We start from the raw sequence: 21,043 nt of genomic DNA, 5'->3' as shown, positions 1-21,043 counted from the left end.
GATGATGAGTTTTTGGTTTTTTTTCCCCCCCCCCGTCTCTCAACAAGCAAAGAAATTCTAATTTCCTTTAAGCTTGTCTTGTTCCTATTCTCTTCCAGAAACGCTCCCCCCGCCCCAACCCACACACCATCAAACCAAGGCAAGCAACCAAATGCGGCTTAAACGCACCCCGGCGGCGGCGGCCCTTTATCCGGCATCCCCGAGAGGCCTGCGGGGTCGGATGAGTCAAGCTCGCGGGGACGAGCGGGGACGAGCGGAGACGGCGTCCTACGACTCACCTTGCCCTGATCCCGCACGGTCCCTCGCGCCGCCCCAGCCTCTCCCGCTGGCCCGCGGAGCCCCGGGGCGGGGGCGCGCAGGAGCCGCGGACGCCGCACCTGTGCGCGCGGGGGGCGCGGGGGGCGCGGGCCGCTCCCGGCCCCTCCCGGCCCCTCCCGGCCGCTCCCGCCCCTCCCGGCCGCTCCCGCCCGAGCGCGCGCAGCTCCGCGGCGGCTCCGCTAGGGGTCTCTCTCGGGTGCCGAGCGGGGGGGGCTGCGTCAGCTGACTCTCCGGGCTCCGAGCCCAGCCGCCGCGCTCCAGCGCCGTCAGTTTCCTCGGCAGCGGCAGGAGAGAGCAGCAGCCGGAGCGGCGCGAGCGCGGGGCCACCGGAGACGGCGGCGGCGGCGGCGGCGGCGGCGGCGGCGGCATCGGCAGAGCCAGGGCGCGGCGGACCCCACTCGCACAGCAGCGCGCTCGGTGCCCCGCGCAGGGTCGCGATGCTGCCCGCTTTGGCACTGGTCCTGCTGGCCTCCTGGACGGCTCGGGCGTTGGAGGTGGGTGCCGCGCCTCGGAATTGGGGGTGGGGAGGGAGGGGGTACGGTGGGAGCCCGATGCCCCCCCCCTCCGGGTCTTTAATCTGGAAGGAGCCGGGGCGGGGGCAGTCCCGGGGACCCCTCCTTCCTCCACGTCCCACGCCCCCGCGTTGCAGGCGCCCTGCGCCTCTGCGCCTCCGGCCCTGCCCTGCCCTGCCCTGCCCTGCCCTGCCCTGCCCTGCCCCGGGGACGCGCGCTCGGGCGGGCGGACGGCGAGCTGCAGGCGGCGGGCCCCCGCGGTGGAGGCGGCCCTGAGCGGGGACCCTGACTCGGTCCCTGCCTGGCGGGCGCGGGGCGAGGGGGGCGGAGCACGTGGGGGGACCGAGGACGCAGCGCCCCTGGATGCTGTCCTCCGCGCGCGGTCGCTGCCCTTCCTTCCTTCCCTGGGGCCCCGCGGAGGAGGGAGGAGGCGGGGCGGCTCGGGAGGCGCCCCCGGCCCCGTTCCACCTTCCGCGCTCCCCCCCAGCGCCCCTTGGCGGCCCGACCTCCCGCTCCTTCCCGGTGGCGGCGGCTCGCTGCGACCCCGGCGGGCTCGCGCACCACCTTCCGCGGGCAAACTTTGTGCGGTTTGCGCCTTCCCTTTTGTGCAAGTTGCGAGAGAGACGGGGCGGGGGGGGGGGTCGGAGACCGCGGCCGCGTCGCACCCTCCGCGAGCCTGGACGGCCCCGGCGTCCGCTCCGCACCTGGAGCTGCGTCGGGGGAGGGAGAAGGTTCCCGGGAACAAAAGCGGCGCCACCCCGCCCTCGCCGGCCCGGGTCCGTGCGCCGCCGCCTCCCGCCTCCCGCCGCCTCCCGCCGCCTCCCGCCTCCCGCCGCCTCCCGCCTCCCGCCTCCCGCCGCCTCCCGCCTCCCGCCGCCTCCCGCCTCCCTTGCCCGCGCTGCGCGTCTGTCCCGGAGGGGGCTGGGGCGCTGCCCGGGCCCGGCTCCCGCTCGCGCTCCCGCTCGCGCTCCCGCTCCCGCTGCGCCCGCCCCCGCCCCCGCTGCGCCCCCCACCCCCACCCCCCCCCCGAGTGCGGGGCTCGGAGCCCTTGGGGAGCAGCACGCGGACAGCGGGGTGTGCGTCTGGCCGGGGCGGCGGGTGCCGGGGAGGCGCGAGCTCTGCCTTCCTGGGCATCGGGGGAGGCGTTTGTCCGATTGAGGCGCGGCCTCTGCGCTGGCGACGCGGGGCCGGCTGCATTAGCCCCTGCGGCCGCGAGCTGCCGGGGAGGGTCCTCGGGGTCTCTTTTTTTAGGGTGCACATAAAAGGATTGAATTGAGTGAAGATTAAGACGGAGAAGATGGCGCCTCTGCAGTGCAGCAAAGAAAAGCGGTGTGGAGGCTGCAGCCTGGTGAAATCCACCCACCGCTAGGTGTATAGCAAGTCTTCCCCATTCATCCAACTCTCGAACATTCAGCTAACGCCGGTGCAAAACGACTATTTTTCTTTTCTACCCAGAGATGCAAAGAAGTTGTTTGGGTGACCGTTGGGGCAGAAGAGCTTGTATTTGTATCTCGCATCCTTCGGGTTCCCGTATATAGGTATCTTAACCATTTGCAGTCTCTCCCAGTTTTCCCGGTTTTTTTTTTTTTTCCTCCTTTTCCAACAAGGCAATCCCCAGATCAGTGTTTTTCTGTCGTTGCACTGAGGCTCTGCGAATTATCACACCAAGACAGTTTTTGAGTCCCTGATTGACAAGGTCATTGAACTTTTCCCCCCTTCTTTTTACCTGTAAGTGGCTCAGAAATCACCACAGGGCCAGGATGATTCAAGAGGAGAAGCATTTGGTTTTCCGTGTTTTTAAAAGATGCATTTAATTAAGGGGATTCCTTTCTTTCCTCCAATTTATTTATCCCTACAAGTTTTTCTGTTATTTTCCTGGTTGTCTTCCGACACACTGAAAACACACACACACACACACAAATTAAGTAAGGAAGGAGCATATCATAACCTTTATATTTGAAGTTTTTGCCAAAATGTAAAAATTTATTTGAGCGCTATTTTTTTTTCTGTATGAACAGAGGTAACATGCAGGCAAATATGATTCAGATTTATTTTTTGGCCAGTGTGCATTTCTTGGCTCTTTTTGCCATTCTTTTGGACATTTTTACTTGTTACACTTCCTTCAAAGAGTGGAGGTGAAATGCGCATTGATCCATTTTGCAAAGCATTGGCGAAAGGGTAGGCAATTCACTCTAATGAGGTTTGAGGGGGATTGATTCAACTATATCTGTGTCCACTGAAAGATGTAATTATGAGTTGAGTGTCTTTTGTAGGGCTTAGAAAATAGGTCTACTGCAGGTGGCTCTAAAAAAAGAAATGAATAAGGGCAGTGATAATGGGGCCTCCACTTCTGGGGTTATTCTGAGTTGATGAATTTGCCTGGTATATTGATAAGAATATGAAATTTAAAGGTTCTAACATTTATTTGTTTAAACTTGCTTCTTTAATTTTTAGTTTACTGTATTGAGGGGTTTAACCTGAAAACAGTGATGTACTTTGACGATGATGCTAATTCACAGATTATAGATTCCGACTCTTACTGACCACTACTGCCCTAAAAGACATCTGTACACAGAATTGTGAAGCTCAGATTCGATCCTGATCTATAGGCAGTCACTGGTTCTTGCTAATCGATGGGTTAGACGGGTGATAACCGGCAGGGCACAGAAGCTTCTTCTCTTTTGTCACCCTAACCAGCAGAGGCGCCTGATGGCACTTGGGAGGCTCTTAGTACTGCAGGGAAGTATTCCAGATAGAATAATGACGCCTGGTTCCGATTGGGGAAGGCAAAAGGAACGTGCAACTGAATAGATGACAAGGTTAAGTTAGGAATGACTGAAAGCAATACAAAAGAAGGAAAATAGAGAGGTTTATCCTTGTGGTTGAGGCTTTCTCCTTGTTACTAGAGGCTCCTTATTTTTATGTTACTGTTAATGGCATACTGGAGACTTCTCTACAGATGTTTATATGAAGCTGACAGTTGTCAGTCATTCCAGAAATATGCATAGCTATTAGATGCCCTTCATGTGGCCACTAAATTGTCACTGAAGAAGTGCAATAAAATTCAGTAGAAATGTACATTCTGTTTCTGCAAACGATCCGGGTGGGGACGCATAATGCCTTAAGAGGCTTACAAATTATCTTTAATGTTTTCCTTCTTTAATCTCTGCTTCATTATATCAATTACAAATGCAAAAATAAACCTTAATGAATGTACTTTAAATGTAAAGCTCCAGGTCGGAAGGTTTAATTTGACTGCATTCCCCTGCTTACAGGAAGTTCGCAGACTAGGAAATAGAAAGTGTTAAATACCAAGAGGAAAGTACAGATTAAGTGGTTTACTGAGCAAAAGCCTTACAGTGTAAACATCTATATTTAAGGAATAAAGGAACAATGAGATGAGATAATCCTAGAGAATTTCCTGGTAGTTCATTGCCAGCCAGGGTTGTACCCCAAGTCTGGGAGAAGGGAGTGTAAGCCTTTGCATTTATAATATTTACATACCTCACCAGCCTTTCCCCTCCTAGACACAGACACATGGGTGTGCACACACACCACCACCACCACCACCACCACACACACACACACACACACACACACACACACACACAACATACACACATGCCTGAGGGCAGGGTGGAGCAAAGGCAGGGCTTGATTCCCTGAATGAAACCTCCATCTATTCATTTGGGACAGTTCTGTTGATTCTCCTTTTGGGCCAAACCCTGGCCACAGCTCTGAAGAGATTGTGTTGTTCACAACACAAAACATTGTGTTGTCACAAAAAATCACAAAACACAATGTTTTCCTTCTTAAAGCTTCCAGTCTAGTGGAGAAGATTGATGGTAAACAAATCATTATCAGTGTATGTTCATGAACTGTCACAGAAGCCAAGACAAAGGAAGGGGGAGGGTACACTCTAGGGGGGGGTGGGGAACCTCGAAGTAAGGGGTCAAGGGGGGAAGGGGCTGAAAGCAAGATCTCACAGCTCTCTTACCACATCTTCAGTAAGCGCTTGACCAAGGGAGTGAGTACATGACAAAAAAAAAAGTGATTCACTGGGCCACGGATGGGGGAATAGAATAAAATGTTTGTGTTTTGGTATTTGCTGGTAGTTTCTACTTCTCTGTGTTCTACATTATTGTGAAATGGTTTCCTTCTCATAGTGGGTTCCCATACGTACAGAGTGGGGATTGACGCAAAATACCACCTCCTGCAAATCTTTGGAAATGCTGTCACCCTGTGTCTCAGAGCCAGTATAGAGACACCCTTAGGAGGGGCTGGAGGGAGCTGGAGGGGTGGCAGATAGAGGAAGTTAACATGAAGGAGGCATTGTGCCCTCTGACTGAGTAGCAAGTTTAATCAAAATGTCTATTTCTCAATTTGTTGTTGTTATTAAAAAAAAAAATGGAGCCAACAATACCTAAATCCTCAAACTGAATTTGCAAATGAAAATCATAGTGAAGGGGAACACGTTATGTAACTAATTCTTCGGTATAATGTGGATCACCTAAGAAATAACCATTTCCGTGAGGGCACTAGTATTTGTCTTTGAAAAAAAAATTTGTGAATTTTCTTCTTCAGAGTAATCCTGATTAATGGATAGGCATGGCTGATACTTTTTTTAGAAGAAGTCCACCAAAAATTGGGTTAGAATGACTGCTTTAGAAATGAGGTAGAGTACTAATAGCCTACCATGGAAGCCCTACCTATGGTATAGCTGGTCAACGCGTAGTTGGTACTTACACACATTATGTACTATATTCTTACAGTAAAGGAAGCCAGAGAAAAGAAGGTGTTATTAGGCAAATCATAAGGAAGAGAAAGCACATTTACAGTACTGTGCTGTATGTAACAGGAAAACATCTGCATATAAGTGGACCCACACAGTTCAAACCTTTGTTCAAAGGTCAACTGTAATTCATTAAAAAAAAAAAAGGCTTGGACATATTCATCAATTAATATAGTTCTATGAAAATGTGATGCTTGATAGATTAGTTAGCTGACTGTTGAAAGTAGGGTGGAGACAGAAGACTCAGGTTCACATGCATGAAATTTTAGCTGCAGTAAGGAGCTTAGATTTAGTTCGGCTACATTTTTGAAGAAACCAGTACAGATTTAGCTTGAACTTTGCTAGGATTATAATACTTTATGAAGGTAGTGCTTGAAATGTGGAAGAAGAGATTTTTTTAACAGCCCTGCTCTGTGGAAAGTAGTGGAATTGTGCTCGCATTTATAATCTTAATTTCCATACCAGTGTGATGGTAGGCAGGCAACACGTGATCCTTGAGATTCTCATAAGGTCAGGGAAGGTCACATCTCACTGATTAAGATCCTGGATGAGGGCAGGATTGCCTGGGCTTAAACTATGGCTCTGTCCCTTTTGAGCTATTGACTGGATTGGCTCTGTACCTGTTTTCTCCTTCATAAAATGGTGATATACACACATCTATAAACATATATATGTAAAATGCTTGGAACAGTATGAATTAATATATATATAATATGATATATAATAGGATGACACTTTGTAGGCACTGTGTGTTAGATACTACTGTATGTGATGATGATGATGTAAAATGAATATATTTAAGTCACACATGGTTGAAAGGTTAAAAAAAAAAAAAACAAGAAAAAATACCTCTATAATGTTTTACTTATTGACTACTGCACTTTTACTGACCAGCTAAGATTATTGCAGGAAATTGGCAGTTCTCTAAAAAAAATGAATTTGATTTAAATTTTAAAATGACATATTACAGATAAAATTTCATCCATGTTTTAAAATTTCACTAAAATATTTAAAAATATTATATTTGAAATACTAAATATATCTATTTTATGTTTCAATTGGCTTTTTTTTTTTTTTAAGCATTAAGATAATTTGGGCAGCCCCGGTGGCCCCAGCGGTGTAGTGCCACCTTTGGCCCAGGGTGTGATCCTGGATACCTGGGATCGAGTCCCACATTGGGCTCCCTGCATGGAGCCTGCTTGTGTCTCTGTCTCTCTGTGTGTCTGTCATGAATAAATAAATAAAATCTTAAAAGAAAAAACAACTCTCATATTCTAATATGTGTCACTTAAAAAAAAACATTAAGATAATTTGGGTTTACTGAAAATTTTAAACAGTACAGAAATGTGTAAAAAGTATAAACCGTTTTTTTCACCAATGGAAAGACCTATTTTGAATATATGCATATGGGCAGTTTGCCACATTTATCTGATAATTGAGCAGGTTTGTATACCGGCTCGATTATTAACTGTGCTATTAACTGACTATCAGCTATGCGCAAGGACCATTGAACAAGCTTGTTTTAGTTCTTAGCAGAATCTCCTTTTTTTAAAAAAATGAATAAACCAGTTTGTCCATCAAAGCCAAAGTGGAAGATTTCAAATGCCAGCAAAAGATTTTTGGTTTTAAAATGGAAGTGTGAAATGATCTTCACCAGAATACAAGGAAACCAGAAAGCAGACTGCTTGAGAACGCAGCATTTCTATACGAAGTAGTTTTTAAAATAAAATGAATTACAGTATCAGATGATGGCTATCAAATCTTCAAAACTTTATAGTAATCTGCCTAATTAAAAGCATACTCTTAAACAACATATTTTGTTTGTTATAGAGTAAGAGGTTTTCAGTCTCAATTTCAAAATTAGGCTAAGGTATTTGAGAGTAGACAGAACTGGTGTTCCTGAGATTGAGGAATGATTTTTTTTTTTATTTTTTAAATTTTTTTTATTTATTTATGATAGAGAGAGAGAGAGAGAGAGAGGCAGAGACATAGGCAGAGGGAGAAGCAGGCTCCATGCAGGGAGCCCGATGCGGGACTTGATCCTGAGACTCCAGGATCATGCCCTGGGCCAAAGGCAGGCACTAAACCACTGAGTCACCCAGGGATTCCCAGAGGAGTGATTAACACATGAAGAATCCATAAGCAAAGTCTGAAGGGATCTGTGTGGGTTTTTGTTAACACTAATTTTGTATTTACCTTTGTCCTACTCAATCAAAAAATGAGGTAAAGTAGGAGAATGTTGTTATGTAGCCATGTTTGGAATAAACATCTTGCTCAGAGTAGATCCAGTGAGGAATGAATGAGATGGCACCACAACCCTATGTATAGGGTCGATGAGCAAGGACAAGGAGTAAGCAAGATAAACGTCTCAGAAAAGGGAAAAGAACAATAATCATGTTTTGTAGATGAACAAATTCTAGAATTCTTAAGGTCTTAGTAGTGATGAACCCCAAGCAGTGTTCATATCTTTGAATTTCCAGATGGTCTTTCTCTTTTTTTTTTTTTTTTTTTCTTTTTGGGTTCAGATGATTCTTAGCTGAGAAGTTTGATTGAGCAAGGGAAGTTCCTTTTTTGGCTGGGGTGGGGGGCGATATTTATTCTATTGATAAGAAATTGTTTTTGGCCTAATCTTTTTTCTTAGAAAATCTAGCAACTTGTCTGGTGCTCTCAGATTGCTTCCATAAAAAGCCACATTGTGTCTTCATTGAAGAATGTTAAGAAGTCATCCTAGATGATGGAGACTGTGATACATTACTTTTCAGCCTTAAATTAAAACTACTTAATGAGAGTAAGAGATATGGTATATTAACTCTTAGTCTTTGTTAAATGTTCAAACCTTTAGTGACTGTAATATATTTTGACCATGTGGACAGATTTTGCAGGAAGGAACACAAGAGATGTAATCTTACCCTTGGGGTATATTTGTGCACCTTAGATCTGACCCCTCACCTCCAATTACCAAAAACTCATTTGTTCAATGTTTCCATGTCTGCATGTGCTTAATTACTATATAATTAATGAGGCAACATAATTTTTAGTATTAATCAAAAATAAAATAGTATTATCTACTATGGCTTGATGAGTCCAAAAAGAAACTTATTATATCCGCCTTTACTATTGGATGAATTTTCATAAGCATAATTACTGTTTTTATAAATAACACTCAATTATTTTAAAATGGAATTTATAGGCACACGTGATAAAGGTAGATAATGTGGTATTTAACTATATTGATTTTTTTAAGTCTTTCAAAAAAGGAGTATCCTCATTTACTTTGAAGGTTGAACCTTTATTATTTTTTATATTAACTTTTTGAGAGACAGAGTACACAAGCAGGGAGGGACAACGGAAGACAGATCTTAAGCAGGCTCCACACCCAACACAGAGCACAACACGGCTTGATCTCATGACCCTGAGATCATGACTTGAGCAGAAATCAAATCATGACCAGAGTCAGACACTCAACCCACTGAGCCACCTGGGAGCCCTGATGTCTGAACCTTTAAAACTGATGCACATTTTTTGAAATCTTAGCAAACTCTTCCCAACACTAACATTAAAATGTATCATGAAAATTGATATCTGAGAGCAAATATTTCCCATACTGATGCTCTTAATTGCTTATTATGGTTTGTTTAAACAAATACAGTTTTGTCAGCGCAGCATATTGATTTGAAAATGCAAGTGATGAGTTCTTCAGAGATTCCCATAGAAACTTGCAAATATGCAGACTGATCATTCTAAGAATAGTATTCACAGATACTTACATATTAGATTAATTAGTAATTTCAAATTAAGAGAAAATTTTTATAGAAAAATCAATAATTTTTTTCAGATACACAGAGAAACAGATTCTTAAGGGCACAGCCGGCAAAGGGAAATGCAGTTTTTCATTTAACAAATATTTCTGAATCTCCTGCCCTTAAGGAAGCTTAAAGAATAGCAAGAAGTTGACAGAATAAAAAGGACACAGTAGGGGACTAGGAAAAAATTTATTTAGGGAAGGGGCTTAGGGGAATGCTATGTGGAAATCTGTTGTGGGTGTAATCTTTTATGTGATATTATCAGGAAAGGTCTCAGATCTCTTCACTATGCAAATATAAACTCGGATATCTGGAGCAGAGAACTGTATATTCAGCATGATGTAAAAAAAATAGGGACAGGGGATCTACTTAAGAGTGGTTAAATAATTAAAAACAATAATGGTAGGGTAGAAAAATCGCAGTTTCCTGTACCTGTTTCATCACTATCACTGCATTTCATATTTACTATATACTTGATAAATATCTTCTGTGAGCTAGCAATTTTATATTGTGATAAATAAAGAATTATGTGATTGATTCTTGAATTGTGTTTAGAAAGTTGTGAGTGACCCTTACCTACAAGTGTAGAGAGAAAATTAAAGCCTTTTGGGGCACCTGGGTGGCTCAGTCAGTTAAGCATCCGCCTTCAGCTCAGGTCATGATCCTGGGGTCCTGGGATGGAGCACCACATCATCATCGGGCTCCCTGCTTGGTGGGGAGTCTGCTTCTCCCTCCCACTCAGCCTCCCCGCCTCCCCCTGTTTCTTGCTTGTACTCTCTTCTCTCTCTCTCTAATATATAAAAAATAAAGTCTTTAAAAAAAATTAAAACTTTAAATAAGATTTATTTTTTCAGCCTTTTCTGTAACATTTTATTGTGGAAAGCTTCCATAAATGGCTGTCAATAACTTAATGTTCAGTCATTTGCAACTTTTTATTTCAGAAATTCAGTTGACTTAGCAAAAGTTGTCTCATTCTTGAAAGGTTTCATCAATCCTCAGATTGTTTGGGACAGTTTCAATTGAGGGTGCCAAGAAATGATTTTGTTTGAATAAGATTTGTGTATTGGGACTAAATTGAGTAGACATCGAAATGAAAATTTCATTATCATTGTCCTTTTTCAGTTTGCTGCTTTTTTGCTTTTTTTACAGCTAGTGTTTACTTCTTACTCGAATGTGAGCCAGGATCAGAATTGGTCCTTTAAGATAAAAAACTTGAGTTCTGTTATTTCTCCAAAAGAATTGTACTATTCAAGTTCACAGGCTTTAAGTCAATGCCACTATATGCTATTCACTTGACAGGCATTGAAAATCTAATCGAGGTCATTATGATTAGCTTTGTATCTTGCTAGTGTTTTTTCTCAGGCTTATTTTTAATGTTATATGTCAAGTGTTAAATCCTCTTACACCCCAGAGTCCAGAAAATTTAAATCCAATCAAAGTAAACTAAATTTCGAAATCTTACAATTGTTTTGTGTGGGGGTAACATTCCCAGCTAACTGATGGGCCGTTTGAAGGTGAAGGCAGCTTACATATTGCTGCTGGTTTGAGGAATGTGAAGGGCTCCACTTGGCAAGAGTACATTTGTGACAAAATTGCAGTTTTGAACTTACTGCATACTTGTTCAGTGAAGTATGAGAGGAGGGAGTCCTCTGAGGGAAGCCATGTGACTGGAAGGCCAAAATAGTAGGAGCTAGGCTACTGGTGGCTGGATAGAGATGTCCTTAAGACCGTGCAAGTCCTGGGAAGTAGGGACTGAGTAATTTGTCAGCATGGCCATTCAAGATAGCTGATACAAAGATAATGAAGATCGAGGGGCAGGGAGGTCAAACCTCAGTGAGCAAGCTAGGAAGCACTGTGTTTCCAGGCAGTTCCTTCCCCTTGTCTGCATTTACAATTTGAATACTTCACCTCATTTTGTGGGCTGACTCAAAGATTAAATTGTTATCATTGTGAATTTTATTATGGGAAATTTTTGTCATGTTGTAAGGGCACTGGTGGGAGTATTCAGTTTTGGGGGAGTTCTTTCTTACATGTATGTGTTTTTAGTTGTATTTGTTGATTTCATACACAGCCAATGAGGAGATTCGAAAGAAATTTTCACATAATTTTCCCCCCTGGAGGGGAAAAAAAAAAAAACATTGGTTAAAATATTATTCTGCAGGCCTCTTACCATTGTTAAATTATTTATGCTTCTTAAAAATTCTGACACATAACCTCATTGCTTGCTTGCTCATTCATCTCAGAAGTGGAACACTGAACACAAACCCAAGCCTATTGATCGATTCTTCTAGCAGATGAGGGGAAGGTTTAAGGCAGGATATTTAATTGGGTATTTGAATTATGTGTTCATGTGTTTTGTCTCTATTCCAGATTTTCTCCAGGCGTTTGTGATTGACTTCTGTGATATTGACACTGATTTGGAGTTCTGTTTTTTTTTTAATCCTTATTAATTTATTGTCTGACAGCATTTTTCTCCCCTTTTTCTTGAAATTTTGAAAGCATCATTCATTTTATGGACATGTACTGGATGCCTTCTGTGTTTCAGTGGTCACATGAGCACTAGAATCTTTGTGGGGTTATGAGTAAACAAAGAAATAACTCACTTTGTACCTTGAAGGATTTTGCAGCCTGGTAGGGTAAGAAACCCAGTATGCCCAGTATGCCCAAGGCTCCAAGGGAGGAATGTACAAAAAGTCTTCAGAGTAGAGGCAGGCAGAATTTAAACTGGGTTTTAAGGATGAGTAGGGGTTAACTCTGGGGCATAGTAGAGATTTCCAGACAGAAGGAATAGTGAAGGTGTAGAGGTTCAAAAGAGGAAGCCTTAGGAATGTGGGTGGGAGAGATGGTGTGGGGATGGGAGGAGATTAACAGCTTTGGATGCTTTGATGAGTTTGAACTTCATTTTCTTAGCAAATGGGGGTATTTTTAGATGTTCCTAAAATGGGGATAGCCATTAATGACTACAGTTCAGTTACATTTAGGAGCCTTTGCTGAAGTTCTTGTCAATGTCTGCTTAATCCCATTAGCCAGATGGTAGCACCTAACTGCACCTAACTGCAAGGGAAGCTGGTACACTAGCTGGAGTATTGTCACCAGGAATGAATTCTAGATTCTTTTCTTAGGGAATAAGGAGAGAGTAGGATATTGGGTGACAAACACCTGGCATTCTGGAATTTGCAGGGAATACAGTTCAAAGAGGTAGAGGAAAATGGGTAGATTCATAAACATTCATAAACATCCATATGGAACCAAAGGGTAGATTCTCTGTAAGGGTAGGTTTTTGGAATTTGACCATTTATCACAGGAAGCACATCTCTAAGAATAGAGGAGGAGATGAGGAATGCTTTTTTATTTTTATGGCAGGAATACCCAAGAGCTGAGCCTTCACTCTGGCCATTGGTACCCAAGATGGTTACACTTGTGTTCCTGGGAAACCCTTCCAAACGGTGATGGAAAAACACCTAATTCTAGTGGCTCTGTAGACAGTCTTGTCAGGGTCAGTTTGCTCTCCCTGTCGGTAAACTATCTTTCATTGGTTTAGAGACTTCCCTAATGCAACCTTGTTGTGCTTGTTTTGTAAAAGGAAGAGCAGATAAAATAAGCTTTGAGGTTTTTAGAAAAGCATGATGCTCAGAACCTTTTGAGCTAGTTTTGTCTACCATGTTCAACTTTTTTTTTAATTTTTATTTATTTATGATAGTCACACAGAGAGAGAGAGAGAGAGAGGCAGAGACACAGGCAGAGGGAGAAGCAGGCTCCATACAGGGAGCCTGATGTGGGACTCGATCCTGGGACTCCAGGACCACGCCCGGGGCCGAAGGCAGGCGCTAAACCGCTGAGCCACCCAGGGATCCCGCTCTACAGCCTTTCAAATGTGTTAAGGTGCACCTGTGTTATTCAAACAGAATGGAACAATCTGTGGAAAAGAGAAAAAATAAACCTTAATATAGTCGAGTAAAAATGGGACTGCCATTTTAATATTCATCTTAATTACTCACCTCTTTTTTTTTTAAGATTTTATTTATTTATTCATGACAGAGAGAGAGAGAGAGAGGCAGAGGGAGAAGCAGGCTCCATGCAGGAAGCCCGACGTGGGACTCAGTCCTGGGTGGGACTCCAGGATCACACCCCAGGCCGAAGGCGGTGCTAAAACCGCTGGGCCACTGGGGCTGTCCTCACCTCTTTTTTTTTTAACTCAATTAATCTAAAAGTGGTCAAATGAAGAAACTTACCAGAAAGCGTGTGATGAAATAAAGATGTGGAGAAACCCTAGAATCTTGGGCAGGCTAGATATAATCATTCACATTAGGGAGTGTTTGAAGTTTTATAGTACATATTTAACAGCACCTAAAGATATATTTAATATATGTTCTAAGAATTTGATGTATTGTACGTGGTTCCATCTTAAGGAAATGTCTAAATATCAAGGTTCCTCTACAACTAGTCTTGGTTTTATTTTCGGATTATTTCTTTTTGAACCCTTGGTTCTCTTTAAGAGAATTCAAAAGCATAGTTCAAGTTTGATCATTTAAAATCTGGGCATTGATTTTTGTTTTGTTTTTATTTTGAAGTATCTGTCAAGGAAATATTCTATCTTGTCAGTTATAGAGAATGTATTCAGAAAAACATGATAATTTGTATGTGTCTGGAATAGCTGTTGATGATAATGAGAATCAGAAAGAGTAGCCATTGTGTGTCTGAATGTATATTTCTCTCATGTTAACTTGACCATATTTTGAAATTAATACTTTTTCTTTCCCCCTAAAAAGGGTAGGTGGTAATTGTATACATTTGAAACTGTTTCAAAATTATGGTAGATAGAAATTGAAAATAAAAGAAAATCATGTTCTTTAATTGCAGCATAATTATAACGGTCATATATAGTTTGTAGAATTTGAAAAACTAATTTCACCAAAGGCCGTGCATTTTATGCTGAATTCTGTATTTAAGCCCAGTCTGAAATGGGTTCACGTTTAGTTGGCTCTGGATTGCAGAGTTAGGGACTATTGCTGGTTTTATTGACTTTAAATAGTTGGTAGTTTATTTTTCAGGCAATTAGATGTATGTCTTTAAGATCACCTCATTGAAGAAGCTGATGGTTCAGGCATATATTCTGAGAAGAATACTTGAGTTTTCTTGATTGAGGTTCTTAGTTTACCTGAATCATAAATATTTTATTAGGTTTGTTCACAGCCTGTTGTATCTCTAAGTATATTAGCTCTCTGGAAATAACTCTACTTTTCTGATCATTTAAAATACATTAAACAAATTGATATGATCACAAAAATTGGTGGAAGAGTTTCTAGTTAGGTACCAATAAAATGTACATGTTCATTTTAGTTCCTGTAAATTCAAGTGAAAGTTTTAAAAAAAGATCGTAATCATCTTTATGAAGTAGACTAAATCTTTTTATATATTTAATTCAAAGGAAACTGCAAAGACAGGCTCTGAGTTCCAGTGGAGACAGTAAGCTCCAAGTCCTAATGACGAAGAAGCACGGAACGGCAGTGTTCTGTTCTGATGCTCTCCTGGTGTCATTGCATCTCACAATTCCCCTAGCCTCCACGTAATGCTCAGAGCTGACTCTCAAGAAGAGCTGTCCAATAAAAATATAATGGGATCACAGATGTAATTCAGAATTTTCTAGTAACCATGTAAGAGAGTTAAAGGAAATGGGATACTAGAGTTAATGTGTTGTACTGAACATGGTAAGTCCAAAATATTATTTCAACATATGGTCAGTATAAAAATTATTAATGAAATATATTACATTCTTTTCTTCACTATATGTCTTCCGAGTTTTATACATAGATCATATTTCAACTTGGACTAGCCACATTTGAAGTCCACAATAGCTACACATGGCTAGTGCCCACCATATTGAATAGTCAGCTGTAGAAGGGCCAGTTCAACCTACTGCTATTCAGAAAAAAAATCAGTTTTGGGGGCAGGTAGTATCTACAAGCTCTTTCTAAGTTCCCTCACTCTACAGATGAAGAAACTGGAATCTAGAAACCTTAGGTTACCCAGCATCAAAGCCCAGTCCCTGTCTTCTGACTTCTGGTCTCTTTCTTCATCACCCTCATTCTCCCCTTTTCTGTTGCCTGTTGCTGTGACTACTTTACTATGTCTCCCAAATGTTAGGTGGTTGGTATCAGTTCAGTACTGAGCCAGGACACTTAAAATCTTGCCCACTCAAGAAGGTATGCTCTGATCTGGACAAAACTGTTTTTTTGGGCAGGGTAAATAAAATTACAAGGTATATCTAGAACCTTTTTTGATATGTGCACTGTTGGAGTAAGAACTTGAGGGGGGATCCTTTGGGATCCAGGGCAGGGTATGTGACTCTGAACACTGAACTCTCAGCTGCCCACTGAAGGGAAAGATCGACAAGGCATTGTTATAAATGTTCTATTGTGTAGATGAGATCTATTCCTGGAAACAACAGGGTCAAGCCTTCCTTTTTCTTTTCTTCTTTTATTTTTTGGAAGGCCACCCATGTGTGTGCCCACAGTTCTTACCCATTTATAAAGTATATTTTTTGACAACTTAAGCCCAGTGCACTCGTGACATGTTATTTTCAGAATGTAAGCAAATGTGGAAAGCTTTCTGCATGGCAGGATGGGTTGGCAAAGGCAGGAGATCAGTGTGCTCCTGGGATTGTTTACAAATGCTTTAAAGTATTTGTTTTACAATATGAAAATGCGTGATGGGTAACCTTTTAGAGTTAGAGGTCGTTTTTCTAAAATATGTACAGCCTGGATTTTATAGACTGTGTAAGAGTGCTTTGGAAACAGTTAAGTTTATTATGTGACTTAGGTTTAGCGATTTTAGGTGAAGAGTTAACCATTTTTCTATTTGAACCTTAGGACTTCTCATCTGTGGCTAACCTTTACCCACAAAGGCATTATTGATCTTTAAGTTAAGTAGGCACTGTATTTTTGTCACATTCTATGAAGAAAATAATTGAATTTCACGAATGCTGATGTATGGGACAATACAGAAAAGATTCAGGTCTTGTAGGAATGACCTAAAAGTACAGAGATAACTGTGTTTCCTGTGGCAGTTGTCTGTTGAGCTTTGAAAAATGGTCTTTAGGGCAGACTGGGTGGCTCATCGGTTTAGCGCCACCTTCAGCCCAGGGCGTGATCCTGGAGACCCCGGGATCGAGTCCCACATCAGGCTTCCTGCATGGAGCCTGCCTCTCCCTCTGCCTATGTCTCTGCCTCTCTCTCTCTCTCTCTCTGTGTCTCTCATGAATAAATAAATAAAATCCTTAAAAAAATAAATAAAAAATTGTCTTTAAACTTAAAATATTCACGATACTTTTTAGCAATGTTTCATACATTTGCATAGTAAATATAACCAAGAGGAACAGAAGTTTAGAGCTTGTTGATGTTTGGAGGAGGGTCTTTTTAAAAAAAATTATTATCATTATGAAGTTTAAGTTAGAGTTTTTTAAATAGAAAAGTATTGCAGGCACACTGTAGGTAACTTGGAGAAAGTATAGAAGCATGCATAAGCCTACCACCCCCAAATACCTGTTTTATGTAATTTTTTAAAGCATTTTTGAGATCATGCTGTTAAGTTCCATCTTATATCCTGCATTTTACTTCTTAACATTAAATCTTAGGCTATTAAAAACTCTTTGTAAGTATATTATCCAATGGATCTATGAGTCTGTTTATGGCAAAAGGAACTGTATAGTTCTGGGGCATTTGCTTTTTATTTTGGCATTTCCAACACAAACTTAGGTTGGAAGTAGTGATGTAGGGAAGAATTATGCACCAAATACCTGTTAATATTTTAAGTTTTTTTTTTTTCAATTTATTTATTTGAGACAGAGAGAGAGAACATGGGTGGGGAGAGAGGGGCAAAGGGAGAGGAAGAGCGAGAAGCAGACTCCCCACTGAGCAGGGAGCCCAACATGGGGCTTGATCTCAGGACCTTGGGATCACAACCTGAGCTGAAGGCAGATGCCCAACTGACTGAGCCATGCAGGGGTCCCAATATTTTAAGTTGTTATTGAATGATCAAAATCACTGCCCTCAAGGACTGTTCAGCGTGATGATCCTTCAACTATAAAGTCGTAAAGTGAGATGAACAGAAACCATTAGAGGTTAACAGAGAAATAAGGAAAACCTGACCTAGTGATTCCATCAAGCAATCATCTTATTCCACGATCACTTGTGTAGGAAGAAGTTTTGATAGTAAGAAGTTGTGAGATTCGACAGGCAGACATAGCCAGGCTTCAACGTAGACATCACTGAAATTGTGATTTCAGTTTACTGGAGCCATCCAATGAGAGCATTAATTTTGTTATTGGATTACATAGATGTAAATAAAGCATCCTCTTTCCCATTTCCCTGCTTTAAAGTCTCTCCTGACTTCATGTGGCTAAAAAGTATCAGAAACATTTACTCTATACAGTTGCCAAAGGTTAAGAATATTTAGCCACAAAGAAAGAACTTTAACTATGTGTGATGAGATGCCTCCTCCACAGACCCTTTTCTGAGGTTGTGGACATGGTCAATAGGCCAGTCTTATATTTCCTATTATAGATTTTTGGAGCAGGGACTATGTTGTTTATTTATTCTTTACTTAACTGCAAATAAATACAATACTGTAAGATATAGTGAATACATGCTACCCTCAGAAGCCTAAACCTTTTTCTTAGTCTTGTCATGCCTCCACAATCTACTGCTCTTTGTTAAAATGGGATATAACCTCTCAGAACTACCTGCTTCTTTTGGGCTTTTTTTTTTTTTTTCCCCAATAATAAAGCTTCCCTTCCCTTTCCACTACCCCCCATCCCATGTAAAAAATAAAAAAATAAAATATATATATATATATATATATATATATATATATATATATATATATCAAATAAAATTTATATAGCTTTTCTCCTGTTGATCTGTCTTGTCAGTTTAATTTGCCTGGCTCCAGTTACTGAACTGATGAGGCTAGAGGAAAAACTTTCTCCTCTCCTTTAAGTATTCAAGCTGGAAGGAACAATTAATGCAAAAGCTGTGAGGTGGGACGGTGCTGGGGCATGCTGTCTGAAGAAGTATGTGAACTGTTACTAATGTCCCACCAATTATGTATACATAATTTATGAGTAGCAGTTCGCATTGATGAATCACTTGTAAAAACTAATATTGCCTTCCATATTGAATTTACTCAGTCTCGGGGAAGAATATTTTTTCAATAAAAAGGAATTTATGGAAGACATTTTGTATTCTAAACATTTAAAACAGCTCTCCCAGGATATAATAATTCACCTTTGCCTCTGTATTTAAAGATACTCTCTTACAGTTATTTTAGGTTTGTTGTGTGGTTTTTTTTTTTCTTTGTTCCAGCTAAAAGAACTTCCATTAGAAACTTGGCAGTCAATCATGTCATATTGTTGGGATTCATAAGTTCTGAGATAAACACCTTTATTTTTAGCATATGTAAAAATAGATGCTTCCTTGGCTTTTGCTAGAAGATGAAGAAGAAACTTATATAGCTCTTTCTATGACTGAGCACTGTCAGAAGTACTTTTCGTGTATCCTCACCAGCATCCTGGAAGTAGCTGCTTCCATCACCATTTTGTATATCAAGCTGGTCAAGTATCCTCAGCTGGGAGGGAGTTCACAAACCAGGTTCGAACTTTGTCTTTACTGTCTGTCCTCCTAACCACTCACATCTCCTTCCTCTAGCAGAATGGAATGATGGGTGGAGTTCAGCCAGTCCTTCCTCTTGGACCCTCTTGGACAAGGCAGTTAGTTCCTTGAGGAAGCAAGCTGTTACAGCCACCGCTTGATAAGGAATATGCCTTCCGGTCTGTGCTCCCCTCCCTCCAGCCTCACCTATATGAACTTCTGAGCACTGATGTCTTCACATGGCGTCTTCCCCCTCCTCTGCAACCACTCCTTCTGTCCCAATCTTACTCCTTCCCTTTCTCTCACCCCAAATAGAATAATCCAGACTATAGCTGTTGGAGGCATTTAGACCTTGCACTGGAGTCCATAAACTCCAGTTATCACGATCACAGGACAATGACTTAACTTACCTAAACCTAAATTTCCACATCTACAAAGTATCTGTAAATAGGTTGGTCGGGAGAAAATCTGAATTAAGAAGAAGAAGGTAGGAAGTCCAGAGCCTGGCCAGTAGCAGGCTCTGAATAATGGCTCAGATTTTTACTGCAAGCCTCTTTGTAACATCTCTTCCTTGACCCTTTGGGGCTGTCCCTGTTCCAGTTGGCAATGCTTTACTCCTGTGAATGCAGAGGCTGGGACAGAGGTCCAGTTACGGTGGCACTGCACCGCCTTGCTTCACGTTTCAGGGCTATCAAATAGCTGGAAGGCTGGAGCATCTCCACATTTCATTGACAACATTCTTAACGTCTGAAAACACCAATGACTTCTTTAAAATTCTGCAAAGACTTTGTGGTCAAATTGCTAGAGACTGAAATGCCTGTGAACCCAGAAGAAAAGCCACTTGGAAAGGAATGTAAAGAATGCTTGTCCAGGATGCGGCCCTCCTGCCTGGCCCCTTTCCTGCCACTCCCCCTTGTGCCCCTCCTTGGCATTTTCAGCAGTGACCCTGCACAAGTGATAGCCCTGGCTACTTAGACCAGCTGGAGACAGTTCCAGAATTCCTGATGGCTGTCTCTCAAAGATCTCTGCTAACTCCTTTGAAAACAAAGGGATTGTTTACCACATGTCACAGGGGACTGGAAAGGAGGTAATTTGAGAGCTCTTGCTGAGGGATTCTGTTGGCTTCTAGCACCTGCAGAAGATTCCTGAAATGGTAGTAGCAGGATTTTAGCCCCTGGACCTGCTTGTTTGTGCATTGACTCTGTATTAGAGATGTGCATTTCTATTCACATCTTATCTGCGTATTTCTGTACTTGTGTCAGTCGGACATTAGATTCAGGAGAAAAATCACCATGTGCCTTTAGTGGTTTCAGGTGACTCGTAAATTTCATTAATCCACAAAATGTGAGTTGAATGTAGTGGTATGCTTTTTAGTTTGGGGAGGTTTTATTTTAGGGCACGGTCTTATTCTGGATGGGGAGGGATTTTTTTTTTTTTTTTAACGCAAACCCGTGAGACTGCTGGGGGTTTTGATGTTTTAGTTCTAGAAGGATGTACTCTCTCCCTGTACCCCCCTACCCAGCCCTACATATGCCAATCTTCCTTCTGACCCGGCATATGTAAGGCCCCATCAGATGTTAGTCTTTGCGATCCTGTTACACCCACATCCTGTGGCAGCATCCAAGTGCTTTGAGGCTGACTTAATATGGATTAATTTAACAGTTGCTCTGTGAAAACAGATGCTCTCGGCTGCTTATTTCTAATAAATTAATCAAGCCATGTAAACGGTGTTTTTCCCTCTAAGAAGCCACATCTTCCTTGAAACTGTAGACCGATAAAGTAAAACTAAAATGCTTCTGACTAAAATTAGTGTATTATATTTAAAACCCTTCGCCTGAGACTGGTTATGACACGCTCCTTTATTACATTTCTAGTCAGGTGCTTATTCTTAAAAATAAGGCTTATATAAGTGGTTGTGTTCAAATGTTAGAGCAGTCTGTTTTGGCAGTTTGACCTTTCACAGTAGCCAAA

The 21,043-nt window shown here is 42.1% G+C and overlaps 2 protein-coding genes across 20 annotated transcripts in view; one reads left to right on the top strand and one right to left on the bottom strand.

The window, feature by feature from the left end:
- Positions 1–687, bottom strand: part of LOC129502078 (proline-rich protein 18-like) — a 440,312-nt gene extending 439,625 nt beyond the window's left edge. For 13 of the 18 annotated variants that reach the window (XR_008662882.1, XR_008662879.1, XR_008662883.1 and 10 more), the window contains exon 1: positions 279–529. Coding sequence is in view for 5 of the 18 variants with exons in the window: in XM_055313497.1 (XP_055169472.1) it covers positions 279–687 (409 nt within the window). In the remaining 13 variants the exon portion in view is untranslated. Of the gene's footprint in view, positions 1–278 lie in introns of all 18 variants that reach the window. The other 5 variants (XM_055313497.1, XM_055313499.1, XM_055313496.1 and 2 more) reach the window with 1 other exon arrangement.
- The window catches only part of APP (amyloid beta precursor protein), a 264,416-nt gene continuing 243,972 nt past the window's right edge, over positions 600–21,043 (top strand). For both annotated transcript variants that reach the window (XM_055313495.1, XM_055313494.1), the window contains exon 1: positions 600–812. In XM_055313495.1, coding sequence (XP_055169470.1) covers positions 756–812 — 57 coding nt within the window. In that variant the 5' untranslated portion in view covers positions 600–755. The remainder of the gene's footprint in view (positions 813–21,043) is intronic.

Source organism: Nyctereutes procyonoides, unplaced genomic scaffold, assembly GCF_905146905.1.
Source record: "Nyctereutes procyonoides isolate TBG_1078 unplaced genomic scaffold, NYPRO_anot_genome, whole genome shotgun sequence".
Lineage (NCBI taxonomy): Eukaryota > Metazoa > Chordata > Mammalia > Carnivora > Canidae > Nyctereutes > Nyctereutes procyonoides.
Note: the sequence above shows the minus strand (reverse complement) of the source record. Positions and strands in the feature narration are given on the sequence as shown.